General features: G+C 39.2%; 1 protein-coding gene across 7 annotated transcripts in view; it reads left to right on the top strand.

Moving 5' to 3' along the window:
• Nucleotides 1-45: 45 nt before the first annotated feature.
• The window catches only part of LOC132333668 (phosphatidylinositol-binding clathrin assembly protein-like), a 29,186-nt gene continuing 11,718 nt past the window's right edge, over nt 46-17,513 (top strand). For 3 of the 7 annotated variants that reach the window (XM_059858982.1, XM_059858980.1, XM_059858978.1), the window contains exons 1-10: nt 46-480; nt 7,944-8,086; nt 9,278-9,353; nt 10,185-10,287; nt 10,479-10,572; nt 10,677-10,788; nt 11,820-11,926; nt 12,549-12,590; nt 16,012-16,097; nt 17,157-17,280. In XM_059858982.1, coding sequence (XP_059714965.1) covers nt 348-480; nt 7,944-8,086; nt 9,278-9,353; nt 10,185-10,287; nt 10,479-10,572; nt 10,677-10,788; nt 11,820-11,926; nt 12,549-12,590; nt 16,012-16,097; nt 17,157-17,280 — 1,020 coding nt within the window. In that variant the 5' untranslated portion in view covers nt 46-347. The remainder of the gene's footprint in view (nt 481-7,943; nt 8,087-9,277; nt 9,354-10,184; nt 10,288-10,478; nt 10,573-10,676; nt 10,789-11,819; nt 11,927-12,548; nt 12,591-16,011; nt 16,098-17,156; nt 17,281-17,513) is intronic. The other 4 variants (XM_059858984.1, XM_059858981.1, XM_059858979.1 and 1 more) reach the window with 2 other exon arrangements.

Genomic DNA, 17,513 nt, shown 5'->3' with positions numbered 1-17,513 from the left:
GGCGGGAGCGGGGCGGGCGCGCGGTCACCTGACGCCGCGGCCGCCGCCATTTTGTCTGTGAGCGTAATGTGAAAGGGAAAGCCGGGCGCACCCGCGGGCGGAGGCGGCAGCGCCGAGCGGTGCCGGGAGCCGAGCGATCACCGCCGCCGCTCCGCGGAGCAGCGGGAAGAGCCCCGGCGGCGGCGGCCGCCGACAGGAGCCGCTGAGGGGGAGCCCGGCGAGCGCTCCTACCGGAGGGAGCCGCCGGCGCCCTTCCTCCGGGAGGCTGCGCTCGCCCCCGGCCGCGGGGGAGCCGCCGTCCCGGCCTTGCGGGGGGACGCGGCGGAGCCGCCGCCAGGGCCGCGGCGATGATGTCGGGACAGTCGATCACCGACCGCATCACGGCGGCGCAGCACAGCGTGACCGGCTCGGCCGTCGCCAAGGCTGTGTGCAAGGCGACGACCCACGAGGTGATGGGCCCCAAGAAGAAGCACCTGGACTGTGAGTAGGAGCCGGCCGGGTGGGCCCGGAGTTGGAGCTCCGAGCTCGGGGCAGCCCGACGGCCACGGGCGGGGGAGAGGGGAGAGCCGGCCGCTTGTACCTGGAGGGGGGTGTCGAGTGAATCTGGGTGGACCTGACTGGTGTGATCTCCAGAACTTATTTTCCACGTGGAGGGAGCGAGCTTTGTAACACCCGGCCGCGCCCGGGGAGCAAAAATATTCCAACCTCATGTGCTGTTCCCGGTGAGAGCTGCTTAGCTCTTGTGCTCTGGATACAGTGGTGCTCATTAGTCCGACACCTGCGGAAAAGGTTGCAAGGCAGAATTTAAATTTTTTTAAAGCACTGTTTAGTCCTTCCGTGCATCTTGTGGACTACAACCGCTTAAAAATTTCGAACATTTCCCGAAATATCATAGTTTTCTGTTTTACAAATCGCGAAACGAGGTAAAAGATTAAAAGGGAAGGGCGTAGGTTGATCAGTGTGTCTCTTCTGGATGAGAGTATGTTGCACTTAACGTGTTTAAACTAAGTATGTTAAAACCTCTTTCTCTATACCAAAAGATGCAGAGAGTTACCCCTGAAATCTACAGAAGTGTCAGTGGTGTTGCTTTGCTTTAGTAACAGAGTAGCAATTGGAGTTCCTTTCTGATTGCTCAAAAGTGCGCAAACCCTGTACGTTCTGTAGCATACCCGCTCTCCAGCTTGTAAAAGCGAAATAAGTGTCTGTGTGTTTCCATTAAAGAGAGGAAAAAAGGCTTGAAGCCTTTTGCTGGTTTCTTCAAAGACAGGCGGGGTAGTTTTGCAGGATTCATGCAAGTTGATGGTACTAAAGGTGCTGCTGGTTCAGGCTCTCGGCAGAAGCGTTCTGGGTTATATTGTTTGGGGATAGTTGGGATGTGTGACCCTGTGACACTGGTCTGCTCATACTGGCTTGTGTGAGAGCTTTCGGTGTGGATCAAACAGTTAAAACCAGCCAAATATATATTTCATTTGTTACTGCTCTGAATGGGTGGCGTCCAGCTATAGTAGTGAACATTGCAGCTATTGTGTTGAAATGAAAAGCCTTAAAACTGGGTAACTGACAATTTGTTTTCTAAAGATACCTTTTTTAAGTTACCTTATTTCTTCTGGTCTTGTGTTCTGCTGTGGTACAAGTTCAATGAGGTAACCTTTGAGTCCAGAAATGGCAACATAACAGGAAGCCAGAAAGTGGTGACAGCTTGCTCAATAGTTTGAAAGGTTCTGAATCCTAAAAAAGGTAGTGTGTTGTTTGAAAATACTATTGAAATAATGTCATCAGCTGTAAGTCACCCTTACAAAAAAAGAAAATGGAAACATGGAACAATTCTTAACTTGAGAATACCGTAAACTGAGAGTGCCTTTTGACTAACGAGTTCCTTTTGATCCCAGGCTGTTTAGAGCTGTCAGTCTCCTGACAGTCCCCTTCTGTGCCACGTGAGTTCTGTATTCTGGTGTAATTTGTTTGCTCAGACTTTGGCCTAAGACAGACAAAAATCTTGCTGTCACTTGGTATCTGAAATAGAGGAATGCTTTGGTGGGGTAGGGAAAAAAAGATGTGAAATATGGTACCTTAAATATGTCTGAAAGGGTTTAAAAATTCCCAGTGAACATGCCCCTGTCTTCATTGAGCCTACCCAGGCACTGCTTTTCAAACATCTGCAACCCTTTGGGTAGCACTTTTATTTTTTCACTTGTCCACAAGACAGACTTGTATTAAATGTGAGCAGGTAGATACGACATACTGCAATCTCTGGGGAAAAAAAAAAAAATCATACAGTATGTTTTTCCAAGATACAGTGCAAGTACTTCCTATTTAAGTACATTATGAAGGAAAACATAGCTTGGATTTGATGTAAAACTCTGGTGGTTGTACTCTGGTCACTACTTGTGTGTGTCATTCAAAATGCTACACCATCTGGTATTATTTGTAATTGCTGCTCAGGAAAAAGCTTTACCAGGAACAGTTTTTTGAGAGTTGCTGCAGTTGTATCAGGGATTGTGGAAGAGTATCAGTTTGTGCCCTCTGTTCAGATTAATTCTTAAAATCCCCTTATTGCCAAGTTTCCTCAGCAAGAATAACTGTGGTATTACAATATAGGTTTTTACAGAAAGGTGTTACATATGCAGTGTCCGTGAGTATTTAAGAGTCTTGTGGTTTGTCTGACTACTAACTGCTGAGTAGTATAGTCATATTTTACTTCAGGAGTGAAAAAACACCCACAAAAAATCCACCCCAAAAACCTAAGTAATGTCAATGGGCATACTTGGGGATTTACCTTTTAAAGTAGGTCATGGTGTCCTAAATAAGTAAACAGATCTGTTTCTGTGGAATTTTGTAATATTTTCGGATAATATAAAATGTTCTATAGAGGCTGATAGTGGAGCACCTGAAGGTCTTGTTTCTTCTTTCCTGGTGACAGTTCTGTCACTCCCTCGGGCTTCAGAGTCTGGGTTACAGCAGAGTGGGGCTGTTACACCTTTGGAGACAAACATCCTCTTGTCTAACCACTGAAGAATCACAAGAAAAAAGGATAAATTAAAGCTGTAGCCAAGCTGGTTACTGGCTGAGTAGACTTGTGTGTAGACCAAAACTTGGAAAAAACAAACCCCTAAATTAATTGCAGCTTAAACTTCTAAATTAACACAGTAATGAAAAAACAGCTTCTGTTTAACTGCTATACAGCCCACTAAAGAAGCACAGGGGAGGGGAAGGTAGTTAATGTTGTTAATCAAAACTTAAAACTCCCTTATGTATACAAGCTTTGGAAACCCAAGAAGTGGTAATTCTGGTACTGCCCATTCTTTCTTTTGGCAACTTGAGCTTTTGACTGTCGAGTGAATGCTGATGCAGTGTGGTTCATCTCTGTGCAGAGATGTGAAAGTTGTGATACAGGACAAAGGCATTTTCTTGAACCCTTTACAGACCAGTGGCTATCATTCATTTGAAGTTCTTTAGCCATTTGTGAAATTTTTCGGTACAATAATTGAGGAATTTAACTTGAACAAAAAAAAAAGAGTTAATATTGTGGGAATCTATAAATGGGGGTTGTATATAGCTTTTCTTAAAACATTATGAGCTATCTGTCCTGTGTCCTTGTTTAGTGGGGGAGTGAGACAGAACAGCAGAATTGCTTTGGTTGTGGTAAAGTAACTCAAAATTCAGATTTAGCTGTTATTATATAACTGAAATTTCAAGATTGCTCTCGGACTTGCACTATGAGCAAACATGGGCAAAACAATGTTTGTAACAGTTGAGTGCTGTCTTTTAATTCTTCCAGCAAAAATTGTTGCATTCCTTGGCTACATTGAGGAAGTTGGCTGAAGTGGCTCATTTTTGTAATATGCCATCTATGATGCAACTTTCTAGAAGAAAATGTATTTTTTTAAGACTGCTGGGACTGAGGAAAATGGTCTTAATTCTTATATCTGTCTTAAAGCAGTTTCAGTCCTGTGACAAAATGGAGGAAATACATGAATATTAAACTATTATGGTTGCCTTTATCTTATGTATTTACAGCTCTCTTGAGAGAGATTCCTGACTCAAGAAAATTATGGCTTTTCCTGTTACTTAAAAGTTGAAAAGTATGTCCGTTTTTTTCTGAGAATTTTACAAAAACCTGATATATATATTTTTTATTTTGTTTTTAATATCTGGATTTATGCTGTTCTCTGAAGAGCTGTATAGCTTCACAGATGATGTGCCAGTATTTCAGATGAGTTGTGGGAAAGAAATACTAAGTACTCTTCTAGGCACTAAGATTCTCACAGGTCTTCCAGGCTGCTTGAAAACCCCTATGGTACTCTTCTGGTTTAAAGCTGTTAGATTTTTTTTGTTTTATTTTATTTTTTCCTTTTTTTTTTCCCCCATGTGATGTTAACATGTCTCTAAATTCCATTCTAGAAATAGTGCTGCAGTTTCACTTGCAGTTGAAATGATTCCTCTGGGTAATTGGCAAAATGCTTTGAGTTGTGAAGTGTTTATATAAGTACTTCGATAAGAAAATGAGCATCACTCGCCCTGTGCATTTCATTCCAGTTTTTGCTGCCAACATCCATGTTACTGTTGCCCAGCTGTCAGTCTCTCAGGTGCATGTGTTCCTTTCTACTTCCAGCTGTATGGGGATAATAGTCTCTTCCTTCTGTGCCACCAGTTGTAATAGATCCCTACAGTTGTCTCTATGTAGATACTCCCATCGCAGGCTTAGAAGAATCATGTTAGAGAAATGGCACTTGCATTTCTTTTTATGTATCTCAATTGTAGGATTAAAATGTAATGTCAGCTTTATTTTTATTGCTAGTTGTAAAATTCTATTTTTTTTTTAATTACCCCAAATAGCCTTATTGAAGCTGCCTTAGTTTTAAACCTGGTCTTTTGCAACATGCTCTTAAGAAAGTCCAGTTTTGGCCAATAAAACGCAGTAATATTTTTTGCTTAGTTTAGTTTCAGAGACATTTAGTTTGTCTAAACATGTGTTCTCTGATATTGGTAACTGAGACTTACGTGCTTGGCTATTGAAGGAAGTTTGGAATCAAAGACCAGGCTGTGCTGAGTACCCCTGTAAAAATTGTCTTCAGGGCAGCCAGTGAGTGTTGTCCTCAGCATGTCTTGAGTGCATGGGGTGGCAGCTCACTCAGCCACAGCTTGAATTAGACTCCCAGTGGCCCTGCCTATGTGAGGTATTTAATTTTGGTTGCCTTTTGAAATGGACAGACACGTATCTTACACAGAACTGTCCACACTTGAGAAGGAAACAATAACAAAAGAGCTTCTCAAATAGAGCAGAGCTCTGTCAGCTTCACTCTGTTACTGACACTTGACAGAAGAGATCTGCATGGCTTCCTGTAGAAGTAAACCTTTATTCTGGCATAAAGCAAAACTTGTTTTGCTTTATGGATGTGGGGCTTAAGGAGAGCTCTCCAGTTAGATCACTGCATGCAGGTGCTAACAGTAGGATTCCTGTCACATTGTGCCCGAGCAGCACTGTGAGAACTCTCAATAGCAGTCACAGACACTAGAATGTGCAGAGGATCTCCCAGTGTTAGCATCATCTTGGTGTCTGCTGGAACATCTGCTGGGAGACCTTAACTTGAGGGAAGGGGACAGGACAGAAATCTTTGGGGGGCACTGGCAAAATATGAATGAAAATACCTTGGCTGGTGTGACTGGAGAGCAGCAAGATTTTGGGGTTTAACCTGGATCTTCCTTCTAATTCCATCTGTTATTTAATAAGCACATTTAATATTGAAAAATCTGCAGTGAAAAATTTGACTTGCTTACTAGTTATGTGAAGCAAAAGGACTTTGTGCTGAATTAATATTTTCGATAAGCTGTGTGGTCTTTGACCTCAGCAGATCAATGGAATTTCTTTAACTGTTACCTAGTTTTATAAGTATTGCTCTTGCAAGAGTTTGTGAGATTTTTGTTGGTTGGGGTTTTGTTGGTTGGTTAGTTTTTGTAAACTGAGAGTAGAACTTTTAATAGTCCTGTAACATTTCTGTGTGGGGTACAGACAGATCAGCTGCTGCTCTTAGATACTGCTCTGTATTTTCCATGTATTTCTATAATACCTGATTATAAACTGAGTGGATTTAGGAAGACTTAGTTGCCTTAGTGTGTTTTGAGATAACTACTTAGAAATGTCACAACAAGATCCTAATTCAATTGATGAGGTTGTTGCTTCATTATATGGGGCAATAATTGCCTATAGACTGTTTAGACTTCCAGGTTAAGGTACTTACTAATTTGACAGAGCATCTGATGGTGTTATAACCATGAGAAGGGAGCAGTAGCTAACAAGTTACTTGGGTTTTGAGGAAGTTCACATTTGTAAATATTGAACTATTTGAATGCTACTCAGCAGTAGGGTTTTGATGTATAGCTTGCTTAAAGCTGCTTTCTGGTGCTCTTTTTTTTGTGTACCTATTTCAGCATTTTTGTGTGTTGCTAATAAGAGTGAAAGTTTTCATCCCAACTTCCATGTTTTGTACGTACTTGGAAATCTGACGCCTGAATGAAATTAGTAACTTATTATAACTTGCATTTTATAGCTTTTTACCTTGATGAGATACTAAAATTCTTTACTCTATTAAAATTACTCTGGTTATTAAACTATTTTAAACAGCAATTCTTAATCAAAGGACTTTGTCTTAATAAACTAACCTTGAGTTAAAGTCCATCTGTAATATACTCTGAAAGATATAAATTTTAAGGGCAGTATTTCTGTGAAATATTTTGTCCTAAATTATCCATGTGTGAGCTCTAAGTTGACATTTAAAGTGCTTCTGATGACACAGTCTGTGCTCTCTGTGCTGCTGCTAAGGCAGAGCAGTTGGCTGTTTCAGTGGTGCCAACACCTCAGAACTCTCAGCTGCTGCCTGGCTGCCCAGGCACCTGCCCTCCTTCAGGTCCTCATCCAGACAAGCTGCACAAACAGCAGTGGGCTCTGCTACCAGTGGGCTGCTCACAGGCTCAGCTTAAATGAGAGGCCACAAAGGAAGCTTTTCAAACCAAATGTTTGTTTTACTGGCCTTGCCCAGTCCTTAGGGTGTACTTTGATCACACCTGAGCCAAATTTAGCACAGAGAGAATAAATGTCTGATGTGCATTTCTTGAGGGGTTTAGAGTAGTCCTGGATTCAGTTCTCTGCTCTTTCTCTGCAAATGCCTTCTTTAGCCTTCTCAGGCAAGTGTTCTTCCCATGTGTGTGCTGGAGCCTGTCCTGGATTTTTGCTAAATCTCAGGCAAAGTCTTCAACCTCTCTGTCTCTGACCTTCCAACTTAATGCTCTAGTATTGAGTTTATTGTCCAAGACACAAAGAGCTTTTTCGTATGAAAGCCCAAGACCTACCATGATCCATCACAAAATACTCAGTAAGGCTTGTGATCAGGTGTTTTTAAGCTAAGTGGGAGGGTGCATAGATGCAAATTCTTGCTCTTAATTCTTACAGAAAAGAGGCATATTTTAGAGATTTGTAGCATCTCATTGCCATCATGTGTGAGTACTTAGGCCTAGGTGGGAGTGGCAGGGTTGTGCTGCCTGTTGATCTCATGAGGTTGGGATGTCTCAGCTTTTTGTTACTTCTCAGATTTTCATTTTTTTGGTTAGATGGAGTGGCCTCGGTCATTGAGCATCCAGAAGGTCACACATCCAGCCAGCTCACACTGGCCTTCAGAGACTAATTTGGGCTCCATTTTAATGGAACAGGTTTTTTATTGATGAGATATTGGGACTCCATCAAATTATTGAAATGCCTTTGAAGTTCATACTTGGAGTGTTTCAGTAGTGAATCTGAGCAAGGAGAGTAAAGAAGCTCAATTATTTCTTAAACTACTGAAGTTAATGCTTCCAGTATGTATTCTCAATGTAAAAACCACAAAATAACATGTTGATCCTCTGAGCATGCAATTCATTGTAATGCTTTGATTTTTTTCCCTTTAATTTAGATCTAATACAGTGCACAAATGAAATGAATGTGAATATTCCACAGTTGGCAGATACACTCTTTGAAAGAACTGCAAACAGTAGCTGGGTTGTAGTGTTCAAAGCTCTAATTACAACACACCACCTCATGATGTATGGAAATGAGGTAAGACGTGATTTGTTCTCTTAAAGCCGACTAAACAGCTTTTAAAAAATTGTCTCAATCTGTAAAGCATTAGATATGTACTTCAGTTTTTCAAAGATTTTGTTTTTCCTCTGCTGGTAGCTCTAAAGTATTTGTCCAGAGGAAAAAAAATATAATATTCCTTCATTATTTCAATACCAAAATATATCAGTGTTTGCAGTTTACCTGCAGGTATCTGGGTTGGTCTGTGAGGGAATAATGAGTGACCTTTCTAGAATAAAGTCTTGAAAGACTTCTGATGAGCTTTACTTCATTAGGGTAGTGCTTATCAGTAAGAGCACAGCAGAAGAGTCTTGTTAGCACTCTGTAAATGTGCAGCCAACCTAATAACAGATAAGAAAGAATACTTGGTAAAGGGGAGAGGAATACAGTGACTAGCATATTTGATCTTGCAAGACATCATCTAATGGGCTGGGTCTTCATATGTTGTTGCTGTTAACATTCCTCTGAAGCACCCTTCTACTGTGTTTAATTCACTTAAAATATTTCGTTACTATTCATTAAAAGCTTCCTAGACAATAACACGGAGTTAGAAACGTAGCCTCTCTTGCACAAGCCTCGTGTTAAAAGCTAAACTTTGGTCAGGTGACGGTCCTGAACCTTTGTGTGGTCATTGACCTAAGAAATGATTGTTCACCACTGGTAACACTGAAGTGACAATTCTTAGAAGTGCTTTCCAGCCATTAACCTGCTGTGAAAGCTTGGTGTTCCTCCTCTCTGCCAAGCTCCGTGAACTTGATTGAAATGACCTGTAAAACATAGTGTGCTCTTCACAGTGTAGCAGCTGCGCTCTGTCAGACTTCAGGAGCCTGGATTATGCAAGTAGTGTTTTTGTTTTGTGTTTTGCAGCTTGTCTGTTTTAAAGTACAAGGTTAACTAGGAAGCTTCCTCTAGGATTATTTGTATTTTATTCATGAGCAGGGATGTCTCTTTGTTTAAATTTATATTTTTACCAAATCAAGTTTTGGATGTCAGAGGCTTTGCTAATGAGTATTTTCAGGTTTTCCTGTAATTTTTTCCCTTTTAACTAATTTCTATTGTACATAGAGGTTACTAGAAACAGTTACAAGGTAAGTGTAGTTTGCTTGTAATATGCTTCTATGTTTTGACTCTCACATCAATTACATTCTCCATTTTTTCCTTCACCAACAGCGCTTTATCCAGTATCTTGCATCCCGGAACACTTTGTTCAACCTAAATAACTACCTGGACAAAAGTGCCATGCAGGGTAAGGATCTTTCACTGAAGGAGATAGCTCTACTCTTTCTCTGTGATGGTGCATGCACTGGTGCACACTAGGAGCTAAATGACATTTAAATGGAAGGGTGTTTTGGTTTTTGTTGTGTGAGACGCCAAAGAATGTCCAGCCAAGAATGTAGACACAGGTAAAGTGACATTCTGAGTTACCTAGGTGAGTACTAGAAATCTGCCTGTAATGTATGTGGCATTGCACACACAGCTGTAAATTTTACAAAGTGAGCTCTTGATGCTTATTAGAATAAACCTGATTAATTATCAGTACAATAGTAATTTTTCTTGTTCTATTTTAAAGACTCAGAAGTAAATATTTACTGTTAAGGTGCATGGAATGGTAACTAAGATGTGCTGTACAAACAGGGAGAACGTCTTCAAATCTCTGATAAGTCCTTCAATTGCTTGCTCGTGGCAGAAAACATTTTTAGGTTTTTATGTGGGGTTTGAGGGATGGCAGATAAGTTACCAAATTCTTCTGCATTTTACTAGGAATACATTTTTATTCTAATTTCAAGTACATTTTAACAATAACTGCTTGGTGCTTGGCTAATCTTTCATGCTCAGTTCTTGTCTAATATTTTAATGTGTTTAGGTGTTTATTCTCATAATTGCACCAAATGTTTTCCTAATCTTAGCCACTTGGGAAGAAACTAATGTCACATCTCAAGATCCTGGAAAGTGCCTAGGAAGGACTTTTTATGCAAGCTGATGTAACATAGGCTAGTAGGAGAACAGTTTTTGAAAAGAACTGAAAAACTTCAGTTTTCCCTTCAAAATGTCTAACTTACAAATGCTTAACTTCTAGGCTATGATATGTCTACCTTCATTAGGCGATACAGCAGATACTTGAATGAAAAAGCACTTTCATATAGACTCGTAGCAGTTGACTTCACCAAAATGAAAAGAGGGTAAGACTACTCAGCTACCTGTGTTTGATCCTTCCTATTGCAGGGGATGGGACAAGGAGGACCACAGTTGTTCTTGAGCTTGCCATAGAATGGTCCTCTTTTGGCCCTTGAAAGCAGTGTTGCATTGTTGAAACAATACAATGTGTGCTGAGATCTCTGTATCTTGTAAATGTGTGTCCTTTGCTCTGTAGGATAGATGGAGTGATGAGAACTATGAATCCTGAAAAGCTTCTGAAAACCCTTCCAATCATACAGAACCAGCTTGATGCACTCCTTGATTTTGATGTAAGTACTTTAAGCTCAGTGTTAAGTAACATTCTCTCTCTTTGAAGTGAGAGTTTCATTATTTTGTTAAATACTAATTTACTTTCTCATTGCTTTCTACACAGGCAAATCCAAATGAACTAACAAATGGTGTTATAAATGCTGCCTTTATGCTCCTCTTTAAAGATTCCATTAGACTTTTTGCAGCATACAATGAGGGGATTATTAATCTTTTAGGTATGTGAGAATTTTTTTTAGCTTTTGAATTTTGTGAAAGATATTGAGAAAAATAAAGAACATAGATAATTTATTACTTCAATTTCTTAATAAATTTTCTCTGCTTTGTTGCTGTTAAATGAAGCCCGTCTTAGTTTTAGTGACCAGGAGCATAGGCTTACACATTCACTTCTACCTGGAAGAATGCATATTGAAACAGAAAGTGAAATGAGAGGGTGATTGGTGAGACTGAAACAAAAATACCATGAAAGTGCAATGGATAACCTTTGCAATTGGACTGTAAAGGTTTGGTGAGATATGTGATGTTTTGAGTATTTAATATATTCACAGTATGGCTGAATTCTGTTTTCCTGTTCTTTAAAACTTGGCTGGTCACCTTTGACTGGTACCTGAATCTGCCTGAGCTGATGAGATGAAATGTAGGGTTTTTTTTAAAAAGGTGATAAGCTCATAGCATAGCCTTTTCATTACTTTTTAAGCAAATTTATGAATGAAGCCATCAGTTTGTTCTGTTAATCCATTAATTTTTACTTGATGCCATATTTGTAATTATATAGGGCAAAACCATAAAAAGTGAAAGATGTGGTTGGTGCTCCTTTTGGTAGGTCAGTTCAGCATACATAGCCATTTCAGTATCAAGATGTATTGACACAGGATGTGAAAAGGTAAATAAATACCAGGAATATTTTCAAATTATAAAATAATTTGTCTTATTGCCAGCTTTTTGAAAAAAAGCTGACTTTTTGAAAATGTTCACCATAATACCTAATTTAACGATTTGCACTGATTCACATCTTTGTTAAATAAATTTTTGCATTATGGTCTAACACACTGAAACAGGAAAATCAGTGGTTTTGTATTGACTGACTTTTTCTAAAAGGTTTCAGGTATTCCTATAAGCTTGAATATCTGAATAGCTTTGAGTTACTGCTGTCCTCCTACTGAAGCTTGTGTCAAAGTAATTTCTATAATACTGTGTCAGCTTTTTGCTGGGGAGGGTATTTTCTTACAAGTTTTATTTGCATCCTCAGAAAGATATTTTGATATGAAGAAGAACCAGTGCAAAGAAGGCTTGGATATTTACAAAAAATTTCTAGCCAGAATGACCAAATTGTCAGAGTTCCTCAAAGTAGCAGAGGTAAATAAATCTTTGTGTATGGAAAGGATATAATTTAGCTGTCTGTATTGGTACACAATCACCATTCACAGAAACACCTTGAAACAGAGTGTTTGCTTAACTTCACTACACAAGGAAGTTTTCTAGAGATTAGGTATTTTAAAGATTGTATATGCTTGTTAACATGGAGTGGGATTCTTGGGTATCCTTTTTATTAGCCAGACCACATAGTAAACTTTCTGAAGTATCATTATAAATTTTATGAATGCTCCAGAATGTATAAACTGATTATTACAGTCTATTTAAAGATATTAATAGGGCTCTCCTTTACTGTAAGTACTTAAAAATTGATAAGTAGTTCCAGTAAGCAATGTGGCTGTTTCTGATGCTTCTAGCAGGCTTTTCTGCATGAAAGTTAGGCTGAATGGAAAGCTGAGTTTGCCTTCAGATACAGTTTAATGCATTTTTGATTTCTAAGGTGTGTTCCTGGCTAAACTTGTAGCAGTTCAGAAAATTATGAATATCCCTTTTTAATATGCTAGTTTCTATGTAACACTGCTGGTTTTTCAGACACTGCTGGTTTTTTATGTTCATTTGCGCTGCGTGTAGTAATGTACTTTTTTTCCTTGTTTTGTAAACCCAGCAAGTTGGAATTGATCAGGGTGACATTCCAGATCTTACTCAGGTCAGTATACATTGCATATTGATTAACCCAGTTATTTTGTTCTTTGTGTTTTTAAAGGTTGGCATGTAGTATAGTAATCTTGAGGCTGTATTCTCTTTCATGTGTTTATATGTGGCAAATGTGTATAGTAGCTTCTCACATGGATTAAATGTATTCTTACACTTCGCAGTTCTTAATGAGATATTTTGATTGTTTAAAGCAATAAAACCTGTAGAAAATATTTTTCAAGAACTTCTGGTTTTTATCACAGAGGATTCCTTGGTAAGTAAGCAGAAGTATCTTGCCATACCTAGAGGAAAGCCTTCTATTTCACTCTAATGTCTTCCAGCACTTAAAGATGACATTAAGCTGGTTCAGTTGAAAGTTTTTTCTGTCCCCTTAAATCTGAAGAATAAATTGGATGTTTCTATATCAGCTCTTAATGCTGGCTTTTATTTTACTCAGTCGTGTAAGGGACGTGTGCTATGCAGGTTGTGTGCTGGAAAACTCAGTCTGAAAGGTGGAAATCGGGGAAACACCTTCCACTGAGGATAAACTGAGGGGCAGAAGGGAGGTGAGAAAATGCTTTGACCTGGTGAACAGGAAACCCTGGTAGTGCACAGAGGTCAACAAGGTTATTCTTTGTGCGTCCCTTCAGTTTACAGGGGTGTTTTATTTCTCACCTAGGGCCAACCCAACAGAGCAGAGTGTTTGTCATTATTTCTGTAGCACAGAGTAACCTGCAGGGTGCAGTAAACAGCCTGAGGAGACTTGGGCAGAAAATGCAGTGCCTTAGAGCTCGAGTACTGGAGCTGTTGGAGTGCAGTCAGTGACAAACTAACAATCTAATGTGTAATGTGTGAACAGTCACATCTAATCCTACACTAGCTTCTTGAAATTAAATTTCAGGGGCTAATAATGAAAAATATATCTAGTGTGAAGATTTGCCTAACCTTAATCAGCGTCTTTTTAATATGGAAATCAAACCTAAGCCACAAACTTCCATTGTCAGTGGTGTTCATTACTGCCTACAGTATGATTTCCATCTGAAATCACGCATGCTTCAAAGCACAAATCTCTGATGCTTGCTCCCAGCATTTAATATTAATCACTTTAAGAACTTGCCTATGTGGTATGAAGGAAATATGACTGAAACCATCAGGGTAAGGGCAGGTAATGATTGAAAACAGTAGTTTGAAGTTTTCTGTTGCTGTTTGATCTTAGCGTCTTGCTTTGTCTTTTGATTAGTACTGCAGTATTCAGCTGGGCGGTATTATGCTAATCACATTATACTGGAGTCTGAAGTTATTTATACCTCACTGGGTTAGTGTGCACTTGGCCACTTAATTGGGTCATTAAAAAGCTCTTGAAAGCAAGTGGGGTTTTTTATTTACTGGGAATAGGGGTATTTAACTTCATTTTGCTGCTTTTGGTATCTGAAACTTTCAGTGAGAAAATACTTAATATCTACTGTGCCCACAACATTTTATTTCTAACAGGCTCAGCTGTTTTGTTGTAAGAGCACTTAGATGAGAAAAGCAATTCTGAGCTGGTGGTAGACCTCAACATCCTGTGCATTTTGGCAATTTTAGTGCCACTATTAAACATTCCACTTAGACAGAAAATTTCATGGCATTTAATATGAGCTGAATAATTGTACATCCATTTAGTGCCACTTTAAAATTATTTGTTCTAATTTCTTAATACTGCCACTTTTGCCTGTTTCTGCAAAGAAAATATTTTCCTTTGTAGGTGCCCTGTTTCACAGTGATGTTGCTTTCTGTTAATAGCTGTTCTTGTATTTCATGAACATAACTGGGTTGATTCCCTCTGTATGGATGTTAGTCTGTCATGTGTTTTGGGGGGTGGGGGATGGAAGTGAATCATGAAATACAGCCTTTCTCAAGTCAATGGCTGGATTAGCCCAGGTATAATTTCTGATATAAAACTACCCTGTTCACTCCAAGTCTGATGTTTTGTTGGAGATCTGCAGTAGTGAGAAAGTTCAGAAGAGGTTACTGGATTGTTTGGTTTAGTTCTTGTGGTTGTGGGGGTTGTTCAGAGGGCTTTAAAAAAAGTAAGTACAGAATATGCTTTTACATACATAGAAGTTTGAGTGGATTTGGGAGGTAAAAAATAGGATAAGCTTTCTGGAAGTAGGGCATGGTCTCCTGTTACTAAGACTATCTAAGTAGCTGTGCCATGCAATGCCTTTTGCAAGCTATTGTGTCTCCTGAAAGGTAAAAGTATGGGAAGGTTTGGTCTGATTGGGTTTTTTTTTGTTTTGGTTTTTTACTTCTTGTTTTTCTTTGTTTGATTTGGGTTTTTTTGTCCCTGATACTTTTCCAAAAGGTTATTTCAAAATGTCCCCCTTGGGATTTAGCTGTCTGGGTTAAATGCTGAATTTATTCATGACCTGGGGTGAGGTAACTACACTGTCTTAGCTTACCTTGCTCTACTTAAGAAATATTTAAGCTCAGGTCTTCATTTTAAGACAAGCAGTTTTACAGGATTATTCTGATTGTAATTTTTTTTTCATCACTTAAATTTGCCTTCAGTGAAAGTGGGAAAGTAGAATTGTGCTCAGTAGTTCAAAGGGGAGCTTGCCTGCCAAAGCCTTGTGTGAATAATATTTTCCTCTTTCCAGGAAATGCCTTGTTCTAGCTTTTGGTACAGAAGGGCTAGCAAGGGCAAGTTTATTTTTCCTCCAAACAATGCCTGTTAAATCTGTTCTACCTCCTGAAAGTTGGCAAGTGGTAAGAGAGGCTTAATGTCTCTGAAACCCTGCCAAGTGAGGAGGACTGAGCTGGCAAATAGATTTACATTTTAGAGGTACATTCCCTTCATCTAAATCTGCAGTAGGATTTATTTCACTTAGAGTAATTGAGTTGGTTTATTGTACAGTTACATGTTGAATAGCTACTCAATCTGCAGTAGTGTCCTTGGGATCAGATTGGATTTGCTTCCCTGTTTTATCAAACCTAACATCCTGCTGTTGTCAGGTGTTTCTGCTGCAAGCCTTTGTAAATATTTGAATGGAGAGTGACTGGGTTTCTGTTGTTACTTGGGAAAATATATAAAAAATGCCAGATCTTTGTCTGGGGACTTGCATGACTTTAAGAGAGTAGTGCTTCGTCAACTTTGGTTATTCAGTTACTTCTAACATAGCAAATACCGTTGCCAAAACCAAGAATCTGACTTGCATGCACAAAAGCAGAGCCACTCTGGGGAATCCTTCCCTCCTGCCTCTGTGATCCCGCTCCTTTTAAGGAACCACCATTGAGTAGATGGAATTTGGATGTGTAGGATGGCAGCAAAACCCAAAGGCACCGTTACTGATGTGTGAGATTTTGTTTGTTTTCAGTTGGTGAGAAAACCAGTCTGTGTACTAAACAATGATGTGTTGATAGAAGCAGTGTTTTATAAATACTTTTAATTTTAGGCACCCAGCAGCTTGCTTGAGGCACTGGAACAGCATTTGGCTTCTGTGGAGGGAAAGAAAACAAAAGAAGTCTCTGCTGCCAGCAGGTGAGCACCCAATGAATTACAACAGTGCCCGTACTTTAGATTTGCCGTTGTCATTCTAACAATTTTCAGGATTCAGTCGTGTGCTGTTGTTGATTTTTTTTCACTTCTGAATGTATCTTCCTAGAAATATAAATGAAACATCTAGTAATAGTCTGATAGCTTAGCCACATTTGAAATGTAGGTATGTCTGCCTGTGTCTCAGACAGACTTCTGATTATGCTGTAATAAACCACTTAGACCTTGTATATTATTCCTTTTAGCTTGTACTTTTTTAAAGTCCTTTGACTTGTAACATTTATAAGGTGTTTGGATTTTGATACTCTTCTTACCCAAGATAGGATGGTATTTATCTGAATTGTTATTATTTATATATTCATGGCCTACCTCTCAGACCATGAATTTATTTTGACCTTCTCATAAAAGTTCTTCAGCCCCTCCTCAAAATAGCCAAATTTGCTTAGATGTGTTGTGCTGAAAGAAATTGTGTTATTCTTTCTGTCAAGTACAGTATCAGTATGTATGAAAATATTTCTGACTGAATAATGAGAGATCTCTTTTGGCATAGACATTCTCCCACAGAAACTTGGTAATTATTGATAAATGTATCAGGCTGAACTTTGTTCCAAATTTGCTGGCTTTCCCCTCATTATTTTTTTCAAGAATCTAAGGATTCACGGCCACAATATTCTGTTCATATGTGTAATGCTGTACTTTCTTTGCTGTTATATAGTGCACAAACAAGCTTTCTGTGCCTCTGACATTTGAATAACATTCCAGTCTAGTCTAGATAACTTTAAAGAGGAAAGACAACTGCTACGTTCCACATTTTCCGGTTCCTACCCGCTGAAACTCAGGGGTGTCACTCTGTGCACTCATGCCTCTTTGTCACCAAACTGTTTTTGGGATGTCTGCTCTTATGTACCAGAGAGTAAGGGGAGAAGTGACTGGGAAGGAGGATGACACACAACTAGATAAGACATTTGATGATGAAACTGTAAGTGATGTATACCCGACCATGGGTTTTTTAATAATATTTTTTTAAAATCTTGTTCTTTTTAGAGCCAGTGCCCTATCCAGTGCTGTTTCCACACTTGCCAATACAGGAATGTCATTCAGCCGGATGGATGAGAAAGAAAAACAGCAGGCATTGGAGGAGGAACAAGTTAGGCTGCAGGCACTTAAGGTAGGATGTTTTTATCAAGTTTTGTATTCAAAGATTTTTTGTAAATTGATAAAATGGTGAATGGTGATGAAGCTTGCACGGTCACTCAGTGTTGTATGTGAGGAGTGTGAGCTGTGTAAAGCATACACCTGTGCTTTGACCAGTGCTGTAAATATGCATTGAACATATCTAGAAGTAGTGAGGGATGTAAACCTGAAATTAATTTAAACAAGGCTGTTACATTGCTACATTAT

The sequence above is a fragment of the Haemorhous mexicanus genome, chromosome 14 (genome assembly GCF_027477595.1).
Source record: "Haemorhous mexicanus isolate bHaeMex1 chromosome 14, bHaeMex1.pri, whole genome shotgun sequence".
NCBI classification, from domain to species: Eukaryota; Metazoa; Chordata; class Aves; order Passeriformes; family Fringillidae; genus Haemorhous; species Haemorhous mexicanus.
This window is presented reverse-complemented; position numbering and strand designations above follow the sequence as displayed.